General features: G+C 36.8%; 1 protein-coding gene across 1 annotated transcript; it reads left to right on the top strand.

Annotated features, from left to right (window-relative positions):
- The first annotated feature begins 471 nt into the window (after positions 1-471).
- Positions 472-1,908, top strand: LOC147503653 (uncharacterized). The gene has a single exon (XM_086604916.1). It carries the CDS (start codon positions 472-474, stop codon positions 1,906-1,908), a length of 1,437 nt encoding a protein of 478 aa, XP_086461042.1.
- Positions 1,909-21,931: the final 20,023 nt, after the last annotated feature.

The raw sequence follows: 21,931 nt of genomic DNA, 5'->3' as shown, positions 1-21,931 counted from the left end.
GGATTCAATTCCCCTCTAATTTGTTTATCTAGATTCAAACAATCGTATTTCCATAGCATTCGTAGTTAAAAGTCAAGTAATCAAATTCAGTAAGTATCGTAGTAATCACCTTCGTAAAGCTCTCATTGACTTAAAAACGACTAATTAGATTAGAAAACAATCCATGCTAGAGCACTAGGAGTGGAACGAATTTGTTACTCCACTCTATTTCGATAGAATTGAGAGTTGAAACTTTGATAAAATAAACACATAAATAGATTAGTTTTACTTGCATTTGTAAGTTTCATCGTTTTATTTCGTAGGTAAAACTATTCATTTTTATGTTTTATCAGTGGCCTTGGTATAATTGACCCAAAAATTTGGAACAAAACTGCTTATTGTGGACTTGTCTTCAAAATTGCTAGTAAGGAGGAATCTCTGTGGGCACAATGGGTGTGGACATATCAGATTACAAGTGAGCATTTGTGGACTATGGAGGTGCCCAAAGACTGCTCTTGGGTATGGAGAAATGCTTTAGACCAAAGGGAGACAGCAAGCCAGTTTACTCGACATATGATTGTCAATGGCAGAAACACTTCTCTCTGGCATGATCCCTGGTGTTTAAGCAGACCTTTGTGGTTGAATACAGAAGCAAGATTAATTCTAAATTTCCCCGAGGACGCCACAGTTGAGGCACTTATTTCATCTGGTGACTGGTGTGCTGCTGTGCACAATCTCCCCCCTTGTGAAGTCAAGCTATGGATCCTTAGTACGAGCATACATCTAAATCTGGAAAAGGACAAGGTGGTGTGGACGGAGACTAGTTCAAGTATGTTCACAACAAAGTCTGCGTATCAATCTTTGAAATCATTTAGAGCTAAAGTCCCATGGTATATAATGGTGTGGGGAAAACTGGTTACGCCCAAGCATTCTTTCACAAGTTGGCAATTGTTTTCGAGATCACTTCTGACGCAAGACAGGTTAATAGTCAGGAAAATTCTATCCAGTTCATCGTGTTGCTTATGTAATGGCGCAAGGGAAAACTCCAAACATCTCTACTTCGATTGCGATTTCTCTAAAACACTGTGGGCTAGAATTAAGAGAGAGTTGGGATTAAGTGGAATTGTTAAGGGCTCAAATGCTGAGTGGTTTGACATCCTTCAAACTACTAATCGCAAATCTATTCAAGCTAATATCTTAAAGGCTTTTGTATGTGCTACCATCAATGCTATATGGGTGGAACAGAACAGTAGAAGATTTCAAGGTAAGCAGCAGTCAATTGTTGAAGTTGGCAATGTTATTTTAAACCAGGAGAAAATCTCATTGCAAGGGCAACTGAAGGAGATTAAAGATTCAACAGGCTCGAGAGTTCTAATGCAAAGATTAGGTATACAAACTCAGTTTGCGTCAAAGGTCCCTATCACTTGTACATGGGCTTCACCTGAGGCCGATGAAGTCACGTTGAATCCTAATGGCTCAGTAAGTAACAATGGCTCGAGTTATGGAGGTTTGGTTAGAAATTCAGAAGGAGTGCACTTCATGTACAAGGGATGTAATCCTTCTAGTTCAGTTCTTGTCCAGGAGCTTAGAGCAATTCTTCAAGGATTGAAAGGATTCAAGATAATGGGTTTTAGGAAGGTGAAGGTTACATCTGACTCACTAAGAGCAGTATGCATACTTTTAGGTTTGGAGAGTGCTCCTTGGTACTGTCAGAGCTTAGTAGCCTCCATCAAGCTGCTAAACCCGTGGTTTGATAAGATTGTATACATCCACTCTTTTCGTGAAAGTAATAGGGCAGCAGACTTTATTACTAAGAGTGCTAATTGTAATGTACCTTTTGATATGATATACCTGGCACCTCTAGAGGAAAGTCTAGAACAAATTGTAAGAGAGGATGTCGCAGGTCATGTGTACTTGAGAGTTTCTTAATACAGGTTGGGGTCTGCTTAACCCTTAAATGCTTCAAAAAAAACGAATCCTTTTATAGTAAATTCGAGGATGTATAGAGGTGTTTCCTGGAGCGTCCTTGCTATGCATATAAATAACATCTTCAACAGCCTTGAAGCACGTCTACGCTACTTGAACAATTATACGAATACTGGTCCAGGTACACGGTGTGGATTGTGTAGTCCTATAAAAAGATTAACCTTATTAGTTTTTAAATTTTTAAGAATTAGGAAAAGGCTTTTTACTATGGGCTTCATGTTGGACCTTGATTGTTAGGCCTATGAAACGGGCTATGGTAGTAGGTGGGCTTACTAACTAATTTTTTTTTCTTTTATTTTTTTTTTATCAAACCAACGGCCAGGTCACTTAGGAATTTGAGGGAGGTTGTCGGTGCATGCATGTTCCTTAATTAGAGAACCCCAAATTCTTTTAGTTTGCTAGACACCATTTAGAATGAAGAAAAATAATCTTTAAAAATTTTGGAGTTGATAGCATACGAGTACTGTACTGTACTCATGAGATAATATTGGAAATAATAATAAAAAATTAATTTAAGCTAATTAACTTAGGGTGCATGCGCGCTTAGAATTATGGCAAATTAGGCGATCGTGCCTAAGAAGTAGATTAATGTGCGGTGATTTTGCACCTAGTGGAGGCAATTTGAAAATTAATTTAGCGTCGCTTCATTGAGTTAAAACTAGGGTTTCAAATTTTTAGGGTCGGGTCACGAGAGGGCAGGGAGTTGGTTGAACAACTCGTATGCTCTCGAACAGTAGCAAAAAAATCAAAGAAATTACGAACAGTGTTTTAGTGTGTGTTTTGTGAATAGTGAAAATAGTGTTTTGTAATATAAACGCGCATAATGTAAACGAACTAGATGGCAAGCAGCGCCATTGATAAGATATAATTAAAATGTACTAGCCTGGTGAACAGTAAATATGGAGATGGAGAAATAGTAATTTATCAAGATATGAAAGTCGATCTCTAAATCATGTGAGATAGGGAGGAGTAGTCGTATTCGCAAAACTCTAGTTATACACTACTTGGATCCGAGTTTAGATTAGAAGTATGCTTCACTAATGGGAGTCAAAACAGTAGATATGAGGTGAAAATAATGAATTTAAATTGACAAGAGAAGATATTAAAAGGGGTTTAATCCGCCACGCGATTCGATTAACTATTAGTTAGTATCGAATCGCTTTTATTGATCCCTAGTGAAGACCAAGTCCTCTCGGATCGAGGTTTCATTAGCATGAGAGTGTAGCTCCACCACAAATCTCTTTAGTGGTGTCTCTATACTCTAGTTCTCCATTATGAGCTCCATCTCTAATTCCTCATAACGAAGAACTTGACATTCTTTTATGCAACACAATAAAACTACTGGTTACTCATCCTCACATGGCTTCATAAACCTCCTTTAATGGAGGTTTAGCCTAGTGTCATAGGAATCATTACACTAAAGCAATAATAAGGAGACATAATTGAAAAGACAATAATTGAAATTAAACTAAAACTTTTGATTGATTAGGAATTAATGGTGGCTACAAACTAAATTATTCTAACTCGATCTAAAGAAAGTAAAACTAATTAAAACTAAACTAAACTAATTATTAACTAAGGAGGGGAAGGGGATGAGAGTTTAGCATTAACCCTCTATATATAGGAGAGGGATAGGGTTACATTTTTGTGCATGGGCCAAAAAGAGGGAGTTTGGGCCTCTAAAGTGAGCCCAAAGTCTATTAGGTCGTGTCTAAAATGGCCAATTCTGCTAAAAATTATTTCAGTGCCTTTTTCATCTACTTTTACAGCTCTGATTAGGGTAAGGTTGAGTCCATTGGAAAGCTTATTCCGAGACGGTCGTTTTAACATAATGTAAGCCCAATTCCAAGGTCTGAGTCTAAAGATACAGCCTGTTAAAGTTCTATTGACTTTTCTATCCTTTTTCTACCCGAATTGACTTTGACTTCCCAGCTTTAACTGGGCTTGAAAAAGACTTTTCTCCATGATTCTTGGGCTTTAAATGTAGAACTTCTTCGGCAATCATCTTAACTCAATTTTCATGCAAAAGTGGTGCTTTTAGTCACCTAATCAACTTCAAGTCTGGAAATGCACAAAAACACGTAAACAGTACTAACTCTTATTTATTATAAACATAATTGGCCTAAGTATAGTAGTATTAAGGGGTTTAAACTACATTTTTGGTGTTTATCAGTGGGTGTAGGTGGTATGTGTGTGGTGATTGGTGAATTTCTAGATAGGTGATTATTTATGCGTCTACAATAAACTAATATGGCAGGTTTATGCGTACCAGATCTTAATCTCATGCAAGTTTTAAGTCTAATAGGCAATTCCTATGAGCATGCAAAAATAGCCTGATTATTACTAGAAATAGAATCCTCTGACAATAGATTCAAAGATATGAAGAGGTGTTATCTGGAGCATCCTTGCTACGCGTATAAATAGAGTCTTCAACAGCCTTGAAGAGCGTCTAGTGTCACTTGAATAATTATACGAGTACTGGTCCAGGTTCACGGTGTGGATTGTGAAGTCCTGAAAAAAGTTTTAACCTTATTCGTCCAAGAGTTTTAAGAATTAGGTTAATGCTTTTTATTATGGGCTTCGTGTTGGACCTAGATGTCAGGCCTGTGAAATGGGCTTTGGCAGTGGGTGGGCTTACTAACTAATATTAATTAATTTTTTTTATATTTTTGTATCAAACCAATGGCCAAACCACTTAAGAATTGAGGGACATTATCCATGTGTGCGCGTTCCTTAATTAGAGAATCCCAATTCTTTGAGTTTTCTAGACACCGTATAGAATGAAAAAAAAATTAATTTTTAAAATTTTGTAGGTGGTAGCATACGAGTACTATACTGTTCTCGTGAGATAATAATGCAAATAATATTAAAAAATTAATTTAAGCCAATTAAGCTAGGGCGCGAGCGCGCTTAGAAATAAGGCAAATTAAGGCGCTCCGCTAAGAAGGAGTAGAATCACGGATCACGCTGTTCAAAAGGCAAATAGAGGGCGCATTGCGTTAAGTGATTTAAAGCTAGGGTTTGAAATTTTTAGGGTTAGGTCACGGGAAGGTAGGGAGTTGGTTGCGCAACTCGTACGCTCTCAGACAATAGCAAAAAAAATTGAAGAAATTGCAAATAGTGTTTTCTGTGTTGTGTTTGTGAATAGTAAAAATAATGTTTTCTAAGCTAAACATCTCGTGAATTTAAACGAACTAGATGGAAACGGCCATTGATAAGATAATTATTTTATGAGTGTGTGAACAATAATGAAGAGATGAAGAAACAACAGGATTTAAAGAGAGGGTTTGGGTTACATTTTTAGTGCATTGGTCAAAAAAAAGAGGGACTTTGGGCCTCTAATGTGAGCCCAAAGTCCATTAGGTTAAGAGACATTGGGCCTCTAATGTGAGCCCAAAATCCATTAGGTTAAGGGGACTTTGGGCTATATTACATCTACTAGAAATTACTTCATTACTTTTTTGTCCATTTTACAGCTCTGATTGGGACAAGGCTGGATCCATTGGAAAGTTGGTTCCAAGCTGGTCGTTTTGAAATAAAGTAGGCCCAATTCTAATGCCTGCGTCCAAAGATACGGTCTGTTGAAGTTTTGTTGATTTTTTCTGTTCTTTTTCTTCCCGAATTGACTTTGACTTCCTAGCTTTGACTGGGGTTAAAAAAGACTTTTCTTCATGATTCTTGGGTTTTAAACATAAAACTTCCTCAGCAATCATCTTTACTCATTTTCCATGCAAAAATAGTGTCTTTAGTCACCTAATCAGCTTTAAGTCCTGAAATGCACAAAAACACGTAAGCAGTACTAACTCTCATTTATTATAAACATAATTAGCCTAAGTAGAATACTATTAAGGGGTTTAAACTACACTTTTGGGTGTTTATAACACATGTTACGATAGTTTTTCCATCTTACTAAAAGTGCATGATACTACATTCAGGCACTACAAGTATTAGCGAGAATAAAACTTACTCTCGTTGGAAAGCATGTCATCCTAGACAATCGCCAATTTCTCGTCCTCCACCTACTAAGATGGCCGATGAAGTAGTGCAAGTTGAAGAGCCTCTCTCCAACTTCTACACATCCTTGCAAGATGGACCTACATCTTGTATACGACTTACACCGCTCATGAGCGATTTTCGCATTCCACCAAACGTGTTCAATCTTCTACCCATCTTCCACGGGTTTGAACACGAGTTACCGTACAAACATCTACATCGGATACATGAAGAATGTAATAATTTCCACCATCTAAGCGTCACCGACGATCAAGTAAAGTTATGAGTGTTTCCTTTCACTCTAGCGGGTAAGAGTCATGCATGGCTTCTTTCTCAGAAGCCTGATTCCTTCGATACATAGGAAAAGGTTATGTTCTCCTTCATGAAGAAGTATTTTCCACCAAAGAAAATAGAAGAGATAAGAAGTAAGATACAGTTCTTCAGACAGGGTCTGAGTGAGTCATTTTATGAAGCATAGGATAGATTCTCTGACCTACTCCATTCATGTCCTCACCATAAACTAGAAAAATTCACTCTTGTCCAATGTTTCTTCAAAGGTTTTGCCCAAGAACACAAAGTAACCCTCAACATCATGGTTAATGGTAATTTTTTGGATAGAAGTGCAACCGAAGCTTTAACCTTTCTTGAAAACCAAGCTGGAAAGAGTACCTATTGGGGGGATATAAACAAGTCCAAAACAGCCCAACCCAATACATTTAAGGCTAGTGGCATGGTATTTTTTTAGGTGAAGGCCGATCCAGAATCAAAACTTTAATCGAAACCCTCGCAAGAAAAGATAGATGCCCTCACAACCAAAACAAAAATACCAAACTCATCATCCTCACATCATGAACATAAATACCTCACCATGCAATTTCTGTTTTAAGCTTAAATCATATAGATGTCACATGTCCCTTGATCACAAACCTATCATCACTTCAACTAGAAGAAGTATGTGCTTTCAATGTACCAAATGCACCATGGAGACAACATACAAACTTTGCATGGACTAATAATCCACAAACCCAAACCACCTCCGTGTTTCAATAAACCACTAAATACATTCGAAGACAAGGATATAGTACCTATAACAATCAGAATAGAGCATTGGTTCCATCCCATTTTAACCATAACTACCAAAACCCACCTATCAACAATCAAAGAGACCTAGTTCTAGTTACACCATCAACTAGTGTCCAAACAGATTAGCCCACTAAGATAATGCTATCCTCTGTCATGTAAACAACAAACCCAAATTCTAGCCTCTATACAACAATCTCTAAACTTATTATCCCAAGACAAAACCCAAAAAGGTGTGTTCCCAGGACAAGCTATTCCAAACCCTAAACCAACAAACACAGCCTTTGAAGCAACAAGTGACGTGAACGAAGCTGGAGCGCTAATAATTCTTTCCTAGTCATCTTATTTACAAGGATTAAATCCTATTTTCCACAATGTATTCCTTTCCATTCCATTCCATATTTTTCTTTAAAGGGAATACATCAATAAGGTAACCAGACTCTCCATTGGGAGTGTGTGGTTGTAAGTGTCGGAGCCTTAGTCCACGTATATCTCACATATTCTTTATAAAACACTTTTTACTCATCATTTGAGTAAGTGTGAACATGTGGAACGAGTATGCAATTTTTCTTTTCTTTATTTTACATTTCTTTTTCAAAACAGTTATTTTTTTCCATTCTGTTAATGCTAGATTCTCGATACATCAATAGTTATGCGATTTTCCAAAAATAAAATGGGCAATGGATTCTACACAGACCAACCCCTAGAACAAAGCAATCTAGGGGTAGTTTGAGATAAGTTTTGCTTATTGGTCATCTATATCACCACACTATTCGCACGGGTCAGAACATTCCATATCTTGCATAGTAAATCCTCCAAATTGTGTAGCTGAAGCTTTGTCTGTCTAGATTGGGTTCACCCCAAAACCGACACGAAAGTTTTCTGAGATTGCCTATTATGGTTTATTTTCAAAAATTAGCATTTAGAATCACAACTTTTGAGTATGAATATCTTAAAGCATCTCTCCATAGTTTTCAAAACTAAAGGATATAAAAATAAAAACTATTCGCCCCGGAGTAATCAAAATGATACCGGATTCACGTATAATTCTATCTTATTGTCAAAACCTCTATATAGTTAGAGATATATTTTCTTAAGAAAACCAAAAAAATAAAACGATGCGACTCCAAATGAGAATTAAACAAATAGAGTAACCCAAAGTGATACTATTCTCTATTTAATTCTATCTCTTGCCTCCACCTCTCTATTTGTCTCGAGAATCTGTCATTAAAAGACTCAAACTTGTACAAATTTTCAAAAATTCTTCCTTTCTTCTAAAAATCTTTTCCCTTCTAAATCTTTCCCCCTTCTCAATCTCTCTCTTTCTAAAAACTTTCAAAAATGTCTTCTATTATGAACAAAACCCTCCACCTAGCAAGATTAGATGGATCGGTTCAATGATCGTGGTGTAAGCACTTCCTAGAGAATCGCAGGTGAAGATATGAACACATATACCAAAAAGTCATTCCTAGTTTGCATAAAGTTCATATGCATGTAAGATACGAGCTATGAGAGAAGGCTGGTGCTCAAACTGTCAAACACCAACTTGTCTCGGTCTTCAACCTCATAGTGAAAATTCAGTTTTCAAGGTTTTCATATGCCAGCCACCTGTGCACCGAGCATAGTTGAAGAGAGTAATCCAACCATCTGGTTGGGATTGACTCAAGTTTTCAAAAACTTCATCTTGGGAATCTAACTTAAGACGACCCACCTTTATTTCAGTCAAAATTATTCAAAACCCAAAAAAATTAATTAAAATTTTTCCCTCTTTTGTTTGTATATATTTCCCTTTTGTTCTTTTTCGTTCTTTATTTTGTTTGTTTTTCATCTACCGTTGGATGTGAGTGTACCCTATACCATTGCGTAGCATTTTCAATGCTGATCATTTTGATACCTCACGGGTCAAGATCGGACGATTAACGAAGCACAGATCAGCTATTAAAGTTGGCAAGGCACTAAGGACATGATCGGAATTACCTGATTTCATTTTGGCTTGGGCTAAAAACTCAATTAACTTGAAAAAGAACGTGCGAGGCACGTGCCATCAAACCTTTTTATACCTCGCGGCCACCCAACCGGCATCATCGTCCCTAACCTTCCCAAACCCTAGCCGCCCCAACCTAACTCGCGCTAACCCCTCATAAGCTCGCGACCGCCCACCCACCTATACACACCACCACTCCAATTTTTTATAGCCTGCTCCATTTTCAACCCCCATTCCAACTAAAAACCCCAATTTCATCAATCCCTACTCTAAATTGCTCGAGTTCTAAAAATCATGCCAGTGCAAAATTTTCAAAACCTTTTCAATTTCGATCTATTTGAAGTGCACTACAAGGCTGATATTAGAAGAAGTGGATGGGAACCTTTGGTGTTGTTAGAAGGTGCAAGTTATTCTCCCTCTCTCACTCTTTCATTTTATAACCACATGCAATAAGGGAAGGATGACCGCATCATGGTTGTCGATGGGGATAGCCGGCAGAGCTCACTAAGGATGTGGTGAGTGAAGCTCTGGGGATTCCTCTGAAGGTCCATATTCAGACAGAATAGTCTCCAGACAACAAGACCATCGAAGTGATGATGGCAGAAACATTTCTCGAGGGTAGGAAAAACCCCACGTCACACTGCCCATTTCAGAACTCGCTACGAATGAACCAGTTGGCGGTATCTCAGTGGACAGCCTTCAACTAGATAGGCTCAGCCAAGCCTTTTGATATCGGCAAGGCGATGCTCCATATCTTGTGGATTCTTTAGGAGCATAATAACAGCTTATGCATCGCCACTTTCGTTTGGGAGCAACTCTGCAAACCCAAGAGGTCCACCGCCCCTCTACTAGTGTTCGTCACTTGGATCATGCAACACTGGGGGTTTGATGCTACAGATGTTTTAGTGGAGGTAAAAGACGCTTCTATAGGTCCTATCTATGCCTACTGCGACTAGAAACTCTGGCATCCACCTGCAGCCAAAGCCGCTGAGCAAGCACGCCTTACCGAACCTATGGACTACTTCGCTGAAGGTGCCACTCGACAGTTCACTCAGCCCATGGATGGAATTCACTTCCTCCATGAGGGCCAGAGGATTCTACACCAGCACATCCACCACCTTAGGCAAGGTCAACAAGTTATCAGGACGGCTCAGTAGAACCTTAGAGAGGAGCAACAATCTTTCCAGTAGGAGCAATGATAGTTTCAACACAGTGCCACAAGGACACTGCAAAGCATTAGAGATGCACTCCCACGTAGCGATTGACATGCTAGGACCCGACGTTAGCCAAGAGAAGGATCTTCTCGACGTCGTGACGAGTCACGTATGGATTCTGACTAGGCAGCTCCCTAGTATCCGTATAGATAGTTTATAGTTTATGTTTTATTTTCAATTTTTTTTTTTAAGCACTTATGTTAATTACAACAAGTAGTGTAATTTTAATATTGTCAACTTGTTTTATTTGTTTCCTTGTGGAATTTGGTATATGAGTAGAAGGTAATACAAATACATCATGCCAAAATTTTCTATTTTTCTTTTTTGCATTTCATATGTTTTCAAAATACAAAAGACCAAAAATTTCATAGTAAAATAATTATCCTAGCTAGTACAATAAACCATGTATTTCTCTCTCTATATCAAACAACCCCCAACCTTATTTAGGGGTGGCGTATTTTCATCATGAAGAATAGAATCACAGGTGTATGCCGTTTTGCTCATGTTTCTATGGTAATCTCTTTTCTTATCTCTTCATACTTTAAGGACAAAGCATATTTCTATTTGGGGTGGAATAGTAACATTTTGCAAAAACTATCGTTTCTTATATTAGATATAGAAGTATATTTCTTCCTTTCTAAAAAATAAATTTGAAAAAAGCCAAAAATATTTTTTTTCTGTTTTAGTATTAAAGGTCTTGTTTCATTTTTTCTATGATGAATAAAAAGTTTAGAAGTCTCATTTTAGCAATAAAGTAAGGATTTGTTCTTCGAACTTAGACTACTATACGTACAATAGTTTTTGCATTTTTTTCATGAATGACATACATAAACATTTGATTGTATATAGCACTGAGTTTCAGAGACCAAAGTTAGAACAATTAAGTTCCATATCCTGTGAGAATCTAGTCATCAAAAAGCCTCATCTAAATGATTATTGAGTGATGACACAAAGGATGTATGGATAGAAAGACCACACATCTACTTCCTTTATCACCGCCATATCCTAAAGAGAATTTAGGCCATTTTGGATTGATATAGCCAAATAAATGTTAAAACCCCAAAAATATAGTTTTTGTCTAGTTACCCCTTTGAGCCTTCACCAATTCCAAAAGCCTTTTTATTCTTCACCATAAATCCCTAACTCATTTACAACACACAATAAAAAGATTACCCAAATGGCGGAGTTGATAATTGAATGGATATCGAAAAAGAGAAGAAGACCTTGTACAAAAAACAGATCGCTTAGTTGCTTCGAAAGAAAAGAAAGACCCATCAAAACCAAAACTCCAAAAAAAATCAAAGGAGTCAAAATTGAATCTCCCAAAAGTTTAAAATCAAAAGGAGGCGATATCATAAACAAAACCAAAAAGAAACAAAAGCAAAGTTAGAACTCCCAAATTTCAAAATCATATGGAGTCACAAAGCCAAAGGGCTAAAGAATGAATCACAATTCGAAAGCAAAGAACAAAATGAGGTTTTTCTCTAATTACAAGTATCTTGAAGGCCCAATTTCTCAACTTATCACATTTTTGTTTTTCCCTTCCTTTTTCTTTCTAAACCATCACCCTTGCCCCGTAACTCCTAATAAAGACATCTAACTCAATTAGGAATATGATGGTGTGATAGTAAGTGGCAAATGTGATCAATCGACCCGGTTTCCTTTGGACATCATTAGTGTATGTGAGGAATATAAATGTCCGCTATATTTGAAAGAACTAAACTTGAGTGAATCTATCAGAGAGTTTGTGTTTTAACACATCCCCTGTGAGAACCCACCTTAAGGACATTCTCCAAAAATTTTGAAAACAACTCTACTTTTGCATTTCATTGCTCATGTTTGTGCATTTATCTTTAGATGATTAAATTACTGTACATATGTTATTCTAAGTTCAAAGGAGCTTGTCCTTATTCCCCACTAATGAGAGGTATAAACTTCTGAGAATAAATAAGGAGACAAGACCCTTTGTACTAAATAGAATAAGTTTGTGTGTACCTTCTCTCGAAAACTCTCCACGAGCCTTAAAGCTCATCCACTAGGGAATTCCTAGTGGTTTAAAAGACTTGTTGCATATGGTCAATGCAATCGCACTCTGAAAGCGAGATTAATATAATAATAATAAATCACTAATTTGTGATCTTACACTACAAAAGGGTCATTACCCACGGTTGGTCAAATGGTATATACCATTGTATTTATAATAACATGGGTTATAGTCATTTACCACTTATACATTTAAACTTTTCAAATCTAGGTACAAGCAAATACCACTGTTTACGAGATACAGTGGTATATAATATCACATATGCCACAGTACTACCAAATTTCACCCATTTTGTTTTAAGATATTCTTATTCCCCACTATTTCCCGAAAAATGGTGGTTTATGTTTTTCCGAAAATTACACCTACCGTGGATAAAGAGTCTCCAAAATCACTTGCTCGAGAAAATAATAAAAAGAGAAAAAATGAAAATAGACCAAAAAAAACAACTAAAACTCCCTCTTTTCAATTGTCACTTAGGGTTTCTGCTCTCTCCCAGATTTCTCCCAATCGCGTTCATCATTTCGGACAAGGTTGTTCTATCTCTATTGCAATTTTGGTCACTTCCAAAAAATCTCCATTTTCAATTGATCAAGTAAGAATTTCTGGCTTTTAGTTCTAAATTTTTTATGTGTTTCTTTTTATTGCGATTTCAAAATTTATAAATTAAATTTCTCATTTTAATTCAAAGCTCATGGTGCGTAATCCCTGATTATCGTCAAATTACCGCTCTTTTGTGAAATCCTCATGTGTCTTCTTGGCAATTAAATTTGAAAGAGTCGTTCTATTTCTATTCTTTTCTTGTTGGTTTGGAAAATTTATTGTAGTTCTACCAATGAAACTTAGATTGCATCTTCTATAAGTTGTCTTCTTCTTAACTCCTTAATTTGCTTTAACTGGAAATAATGTGTTGTTTAGGTGATGTTATCTCCTATTTTGGGTTTGTAGTCCATCTATAAAGTGTTTGACTAAATTGTTTATTAGTAATGTTATGTCGATTTCATGCAAAAATTTGGAGAGACAAAGGGTATTTGGGACTTTGTGTTAGTTATAAAGAGAACAATACCCTCTATCGGACCCATTAAGTGTATGAAGTATATTTTACTGATTGTTTAATCATATTTGATAGTTGTATACACCTGCTCTTGCCCCATGTTTCTAAATTTCTTGAAGAATGATGATCACCAACTTGGCAACTTCACTTAAAATTACAAGCTAGGTTATGTCTTGAGAGAAACATAAACTCAGAGAAGTACATCCATATATGTATGGTGTTCTGTGTACATCCATATACTAACTAGTTACTGGCTCTTCATTTCCTTCTCTACTTAGCCCATATTCCCATAATTTATTGAAAAGTTTCAACGTCATTAATTGATTGTGATGAGAAATTTATGGAGATTTGGAGATGCCCAATATATACTGATTAGGGTAAGATAGACTTGAACCCCTATCTAGTGTATACTTTACTCTCATTCCTCTTATTTTATTTTGTACCAATGCACTCTTAGGTCCATTTTACCAAAGTTAAGATAACCACTCTTATGGAACCTTAGTGCTGGGTGTATCTCCGCCAATCTACTATTACGTGTACAATGATAACTGCATGTATTAAGATTCACATCTCCGCATGGTGTTTTTAATTATTCACCAACATGTAGATTTTTTGTGATGTATCAATGGACAAAAAGTTGCAAAATCGGGATGAGCATGTGTACCTTTGGTGGTTCATTCGCATTGCACAATTCTATAAAGATACTAAGGGAATGTAAAAGTTGTAACCACTCATCCGTAGGAAAGCTTAGGTGCCGTGTGAATAATACTAATTAGAGGTCACGCGATCGTTAAAATGATTGTCATTATTACTATTGTTACTAATGTCGTTTACTTGCTTTTGTTAAAGGTGTTGCTTTTCTTCATATTACATTGCTGTTATATTGTCATTTTTATTATCTCCCTTAGCATTTTAGGTGATGTTGCATTCTCTACTTCATTTGTTGCTTGTCAAAAATGTCATGTCCACATCTCATTAGAACTAAATTTCTTGAATATAGTCCATGCTAAAAAAAATTCCCCTACATGGATGAATGTCTCAATTAGTATGAAAAATGATCCAGAGACTGACAAGACTTTTGGATGGGTGCTGGAAATGTAAGTGAAATTTCTATAAAGGTTCCTTCTATGTTCAGTGTGAATCAATTGGTGCATATAGCCCCATATGTTGCTGACATGCTATCTATGTTTCTTTTATTTTTTGTATCAACAAGGTTTTATCTTCAACAAGGTATGGATCGCATTAAATCTTTATTGCAAAGATATTCCTCGCGAAAGGACTTTATGATACAGGGTTTTTTTTTTTTTATCTCTTATAAGTTGTGATAGATAAAAAAAAAATTATCTATGTCATGTGCTAAAACGTTTCAAAATTGGTGAAAAAGCCCCCATGGGATCTTGAGGTTGGAAAGAATTTTATTATCCATTATACTTATGGATGTGACTACTCTTTGAAGGTGGGTCGCATTTTTCCCATTTAATTGTAAACTCCTTTAAGAATTGATGATGGTTTTCTCTTTTCTCATTTGGTTTTATTTATAAGTAATGTTAATCTTCCTTTTGTTGACACATTCACATGAATGGGATAGATGCATTATTGGTTCTAAAGTTATCTATTTTATTAATTGATACATTTACAGGGGAAGCTAACATATGGAAAAATGGGGAGTGGCGTGACGACAAGAGATCGATCTTAAGGGTCCTCCACCAAGAAACTGTTGTTTGAAATTGGTGTGATGGCACCCAAAGCAATATTAAACCACAGAGACATAGCATTTTGGTCGATTATGTGTTTAATAATCATGTAATAATTATATTTTCGTACTTTTGCGGGTTTAAATTAAAATGAATATAGTGATGATAAAACATGCATCAAAGTACAGGGAATCACGAGAATATTTGAGTTTCCCACTCGACCCGTGAAGCCGAAGTTTCCAAAGAACGAACCACGGTCGCGAGACGGGCCTATCTCGAAGAAGACAAATTTCCGATGCTCGAATCGGATAAATCTAGGTGCATAGGCGTTGGCTAGTGGACCAGCGTACAAGAATCTGAGAATATTTGGAATTCCAACAATCCCATGAAGCCAACAAAGCTAACTAGAGCGAAGTTCCCAAAAGAGAACCGGTCTGAGAGCGAGTACATATAAAGAGGCGAGGAAACTTCCGATGCTCGAATCGGATAAATCTAGGTCTTGCGTTGGCTAGTGAAGGCAAAGTACAAGAATCTGGGAATATTGGAATTCCCTCAATCTCGTAAAAATGACAAAGCGACTAGGTAAAGTTTCCAAAGAGCGAGAACCGATTACAAGGCCCTTATAAAGGCGACTTCCGAAGCTCAAATCGGATAAATCTAGGTGCCGGCGTTGGCTAGTGGAAGTGCCATAGCAACCGAGACAGCGAACTCTACCTTGAGACAAAAGTCATTAAAAGCGCCAATTTCGGTAGCCGCTTGGACACACTAAGTGGACACACTCTGCGGGCCCAGAAGGCATGATGAGTTAGCATAGGCGGTGTGAGAGAATGGTTTCAACTTGATGCCACCTTGCAATGATGAGAAGACCATACATTCAAGATGGAAATGAAATTAAGCAAAGGGACAAATATAAAGTATGGCCGGGCAGACATTAAATAAGTTTTGTTTCATAAACAAAACTTGGTCACAATGAAAACAAAACCTGCATTCAAAGTTTTGAATGTCTCAAATGGAATGCTTGACCAAAACTGAATTAAATCATCCTCCGGACATCCTTTATATATATGAGGTTTCGCTTCATTATAAGGTCTTCGGCATATTAATGCTTTAGCTTCGTTGGATTTTTCTTGATGCTTACCTTTTGCCATTTTTATTTGGCCCGGCTTATCTGATAAGTTATTTTACCCTTAATACTTGATCATTTCTTTTCTTGTTTAATTACGTCACGCATTTATTTAGTTAATGTATCCTGACAAGTTTTATTATTCATACATGATGATGAGCTAATCCGGGGGGGTTATCTTTCGATATTGAAAATCGGTTGACTTCGTTAATATTCTAGAATCACTACCGCAAGGAATTAGGCATAGAATTAACATCGGTCCCCAAAATAGCCGAGGTACAAAGTTAGTCTTTATGCTCGGGGTCTCATGGCGACAATTTCTCGTAGCTGACCTCTGCAGTGTCGAGGCGACTCTCCCGGTCGTCAAGTTATTTGTGTGAACTTGTGCGGGAGCTGAAATAATATGCAGAGAGATGAGGTATTATCGAAACTCCGCATGCTAGTGAAATCTCGCGACCTAGAGATGTGGGCATGCTAGGGATCAATACTTCGGCGTCGATCTCCGAAGCGAAGAACCGAATTAGAATGTATTGATTTGGTAATAAAAGCTGTTGAAAAATGATTCTTGCGAGCATATGATTAACTCTCCTGTTTCTCTACTTTTTGTTTACCTATATATATTTTTAGTAGTAATTTTATTTTATTTGCATTACCGTTATTTTTAATTAAAACCAGCTAAAAAAAGAAACTTTAAAAAATCTACTCATTTAAAGAAGTGTAACTCGGTTATTGAACCTATCCAGAGCCCTAAGGTTTTGGGCCGATCCCTTTCGACCTATCCTACCAATCCGCGTGAGTAAAGGTAACTTGACTAAAGCTTGTCTGACTATCACCGGACGTTGGACTTTGGACTTTTGGACTTGGACTGTGGACCTCGGACTTTTGGAGCTGCCCGGACCTGGGACTTAAGGAAATAAAAACTGAAAACCAATAAGCGTTAGGTGTGTAAAATTTGTGTTTTATCACTATGTACAAAATTCTGACAAATGTGTAGAGCAAGTGTTTCCGAAGTCTTCGAAATCGAAAAATGAGGCGCGAAGCGTGGAAGGCGTGGGAGATTGAAAGGGATTGAGTGATGGAAGTTAGGTGTAGTGTGGGTTTGTGAGTGTAGAATGAATGAAGTTTATATAGGTTTTAAATTGCTAAAACGGATGCGGAAGTTGCAAAAAGTTTTCACGGCAGTTTTTTAGAATACTAAAATTTCCAAACGAAAGCGAAACAACTCATTTTTTCTTGTTTCTAAAACAAACCTGGTATCTTTTGGGTTAAAATTTAGGATGATTCTACCTATTTTATCGAGATTTCATCCTACCATGATGCTTATTCATAGATATACCTAAGCGGCCATATTTTTCACCACGACTCCTTAATAGCTACAAAACAGATTAAGTATAAAATCATCTTTGGAATAGATATACCACCCCAAACAATTTGGGAAGGTGGGATCAATATTAAACAATCGCACCAATAAAAATCACGACATTTATATTAAAATTGGCATTAAATGCCCTTTTACTACAAAAATCAAGTACGTAAAATTAAACCTTACATTAAAATAACTAACAATAATAAAACTACAAAACGATGAATTACGGCCCATACGTTCCCGCATCGGCCAACACCTCTCCAAGGCATAAACATCGAAACAAGTCAAAGTCCTCATCATCAGAGAGGCATTCTCATTTCAACCATCCTCCTCATCCTCTTCCCTATCCTCAGGCAACCTCCAAAACTCGTTGGACACAATCCTTATAGATCGAGGGGATTTGGTGCGGGGGTGAGGTAAATCTATCGGTATGGCGCCTCTCAACCCGACATGATCTTGTTATCAACATGTGGGAGAGGTGCAACAGACTTCCCTACTCCCCTAATCATGTTAAGCATAAACTCAAGATACAGAACTTCGTTATTCTGCTCCTGGAGTATCCATAAAAATGTGGAGGCAGTTCAGACCCATGTAAGCTGACCTTCTCTCCTTTCCTAGGGCGTTAGACCCAATCATCAGCAGCAGCAAATTGACTGGTTGGTTCTAAAGGATGTTCTGGCGAACACAATGCTGGCCTTGATTGTAGTTCCCTCTCGCACCTTGTCACATTCATCAGCGGCTCTACCCCATTAAATTGGGACTCTTAACGTGGCATCAAAAGATGGATTCTGCAGCGGAATGCCTAGAATCTCGACCAACTTTAACCGGCCGGTTATTTCCTTCTCCTCTTCGCCACCGTAACAAAAATTTACTCCCTCCAACTCTCTCGTGGTTGTGAACCCGTCGGACTAAGTTTTGCGGGTAAAAGGCTTACCGAAGTAAGTACGTAACCCATTCCAGTCTCTACTACTAATCCATTTTGATCACCGTAAAAGCGATTAGCGAAGTGGTCGCAATAAATGCTTGCTCCGCCAAAATTCGGCGTTGTTGAGCCATTGGAGTGTTAGGAATGTAATGGGGGTTTTAAATGGGATGTGGTTGGAATTTAAGCTTCCACCAAAATGAAACAAACAGTGGTGGTGGCGATGCAGTATTTACGTAAAGCTTGAATTTTGTAATTCGGTGGTTTGGTGATGTAAGTTGGTGGATTTGGTGGTGGGTTGGTTTTTAGAAGATTTGAAGTTGATTTTTGATGGTTGGCGTGGGTTAGTTTAGGTTTCTTTTTAATTTATTTATTTTTTAGGGTTTGAAGCTTTGGTGGTGGATTAATGGCCGGTTTGGAAGTGAAGAACGCATTTGTTGGTGCAGGGTAAGTATAGCCGATTATGGCGTGGGTTGAAGAAGCCAATTCGAAATTTTCAAAATTTTTCTATTTTAGCGCGACTTCAAACTAAAATTGCCGCTTAGTATCGCGGTCCGATTTTTTATGAATGAGATATGGAAATGATCAGAGAGAATTTCAATCCAATGATCCATAAAACACTCTCTATTCCACCCGTGGATGACATATAAGATAGTGAAAATGCCTCGGGGTTCAGAGATGACGACGTTATCTTAACTAATGAACTCTTTAATTCATAGATTATGTCAACCCGACCGAATACAATTAAACAGCCTAAGCAACTCTAATGGGACATAAAACATTCTGGGGCCGAAATATGAACACCCTCAAACAAATTTTTTACAACAAAGTTTAGAAAATTTGTTTTTTAAATGGGTCTTTTAAGTCGACTTCTAGACTTCCTAGATTACTATGTTTACTCTTATATACTTAGTGCAAAAAAAAATATATATATATATATATATATATATATATATATATATATATGTATATATTTTTTTTACTAGAAAGGAAAAAATAATAAGCTTAAAGAGCACATAATTCCCCGATGGTGATAACATGAATAGTCTACCTCTGAAATGAGCGATGGTTTCACGGCGTAAGTAAACTAAACTTAACTTTACGTGTTTAAGTTATCAAAAGAATTCTACTCAAATCTATGAGATATAGTGGAGTAGATAAGTTCGTTCCACTCTAGTGCTCTAGCATGGATGTTTTCTAATCTAACTAGTCGGTTTTAAGTCTATGAGAGTTTTCTGAGAGGGAATTATCTTCACGATGCAACTACCATTAAGATCAACTAGTGGATTATCTAAATAATTATGGGAATGCTACGTTGATTCTATGATAAGGAGTTAGAGGGGATTGATTCCACCTTAACTTCAACTTAATCCACTAACGACGAATCGTAAGTAATCGAATGAACTGCCCATGCAGAACAATTTGGTTATTCCTAATCCCCTAATTATACATGGCATTTCTACCAATTCATAACTAGCATGTGAACAATTAAACCCGTTCTCATGGTGAACTAATCATTTTAGAGTGGAATGAGAAAATCGGCGACTCTACGATAATCGGAATCAAGCTTTCATCAGGCTTCACAACCCCTCTAATGGAGTTTAGCCTTGAATCATTCATAATCATTTCCATTTAGATTAAAACTAAACATAATATAAAGCATTGAAATTTACTTAATTTAACAATAATGAAATCTAATTTAATGACTAAATTGAAATAAGGACATGAATTGAAATTAGATCTAGAATTGGAATTGACAAAATCGGGGAAATTGATAAAGAATACTACTTTATTGATCTAATCAAATTGAAGAACAAGATCCAAAGGTTTAATCTAATAAAGGATTTGAAACTAATTAAATAAAACAATTAAATCTAGATCTAGAAGCTATTTTAATGGCTACTTTCTATTCTAAGCTATCTACCCTAATTCTCCACTATTTTATCTACCATTTTTCTACCATTAACAAAGAGTTAAGCTTTTGTTTTATACATTCAGATCAAAAATCGTGCATGGGCTTGGAGCCATGTTTTGGGCGAGAATCGGGGCTAAAACCCAATTCTTCGAGTCAAAAGGCCTCTTCAGCTGCAGTTGGCTTCCACAGACTTTTCGTCCACTTCTGCTCCTCTGATTGGGTCAAGGATTGGACCATTGCAAAGCTCTTTCCGAGCCGGTCGTTTTGACATAAGGTAGGCCTCATTCAGGGTCCGAGTCCAAAAGATATGGCATTGGGAAGTTCTGCGACTTTTGCTCCTTTATCTCGCTAAAATGGCACATTTCGCATAATGGACTTTGAAGCCTGAAATGCATAAAAACACTTAATCGGTATTAACTCTTACTTATTATTCACATAATTGGTCCTAACGGTATGATTATTAAGGGGGTTAAAACTACGGTTTTGGGCTCTTATCAAACCACCCAAAACGACATTTTGCTTGTCCTCAAGCAAAGATGAAAATTAGAATAAGTGACCAAAAATGGAGTTCTACCTAATCTCGTTTATTTGAGTGCGATTGCATTGACCATATGCAACAAGGCCTTAAACCACTAGGAATTCCCCTAGTGGGCCGAGTTATAACCTCGTGAGAGTTTTCAGTGAAGGTACTCCACAAACTTCATCTATCTTAACGACTAAGAAAATAAAACTATTGTTTCCTTATTCATGCTCAACTATCTATACATCTCTCTAGCAATTACATAAGAATAACCGGTCAAAACCCTAAGTTAATATATGCATAATAATCAATCATCTACAATAAACATATATCTGATGGTAGTACTTATCAAATGTTTAGCGGGTTTGTTTCGAGAACTTCGGAATAAGCGTCCTTAAGTAGGTTCTCACAATAATAGTCAGAAACAACACTCTGATTTTTTTCACTCAAGTTTAGCTACTCCGATTAATGCAGTGGGCACACTTTACCTTACAATCTCAATGACAACAAGGAGCTAGGAATTCGATCAAACACATCTGCCCACTTTACTATCGCACTAACTTTATTCCTAATTGAGCTAGAGGTCTTTATTAGGTGTTCTGCGAGGATTAGGAGGTGGTTTTAAGAAGGAAGGAAATGGATATTCAAAGGACAAGTCCGAGATAATAGAGTCTTGCATTATTATGTAACTTAGAAAACCTTGTTATTTTCTTTTTGCTTTATCACTTTGTTTCCATCCTTAGCCATATTTTTCTTTTTCTTTTCTTTGGCTTTTGACTCCCTTTTATTCTATTTTTTTGGAGTTTTTATTTTATTTCTATTTTTCTTTTCTTTGGATGGAAACTTCTTTTCTTTATTTTTTTTTTTTTTTTTGAAGCAACTAACAATTTTTTTGTTTACACAGGTTTTTTCTCTTCTTCTTTCTTCACTCATTCTATTCTCAGACTTATTCTAAATTGGGTAGGTTGATTTATTCTCCTTTTTTTTTTTTTTTTTTTTTTTGTTTTGTTTTTGTAGGGGTAAAAGGAATTGTGGTTTATGGAAGGGCTAATGAAAGGCT

The sequence above is a fragment of the Coptis chinensis genome, chromosome 4 (assembly GCF_015680905.1).
Source record: "Coptis chinensis isolate HL-2020 chromosome 4, ASM1568090v1, whole genome shotgun sequence".
Taxonomy (NCBI): Eukaryota; Viridiplantae; Streptophyta; class Magnoliopsida; order Ranunculales; family Ranunculaceae; genus Coptis; species Coptis chinensis.
The sequence above is the reverse complement of the archived record's forward strand: the minus strand, read 5'-3'. Positions and strand labels throughout refer to the sequence as shown.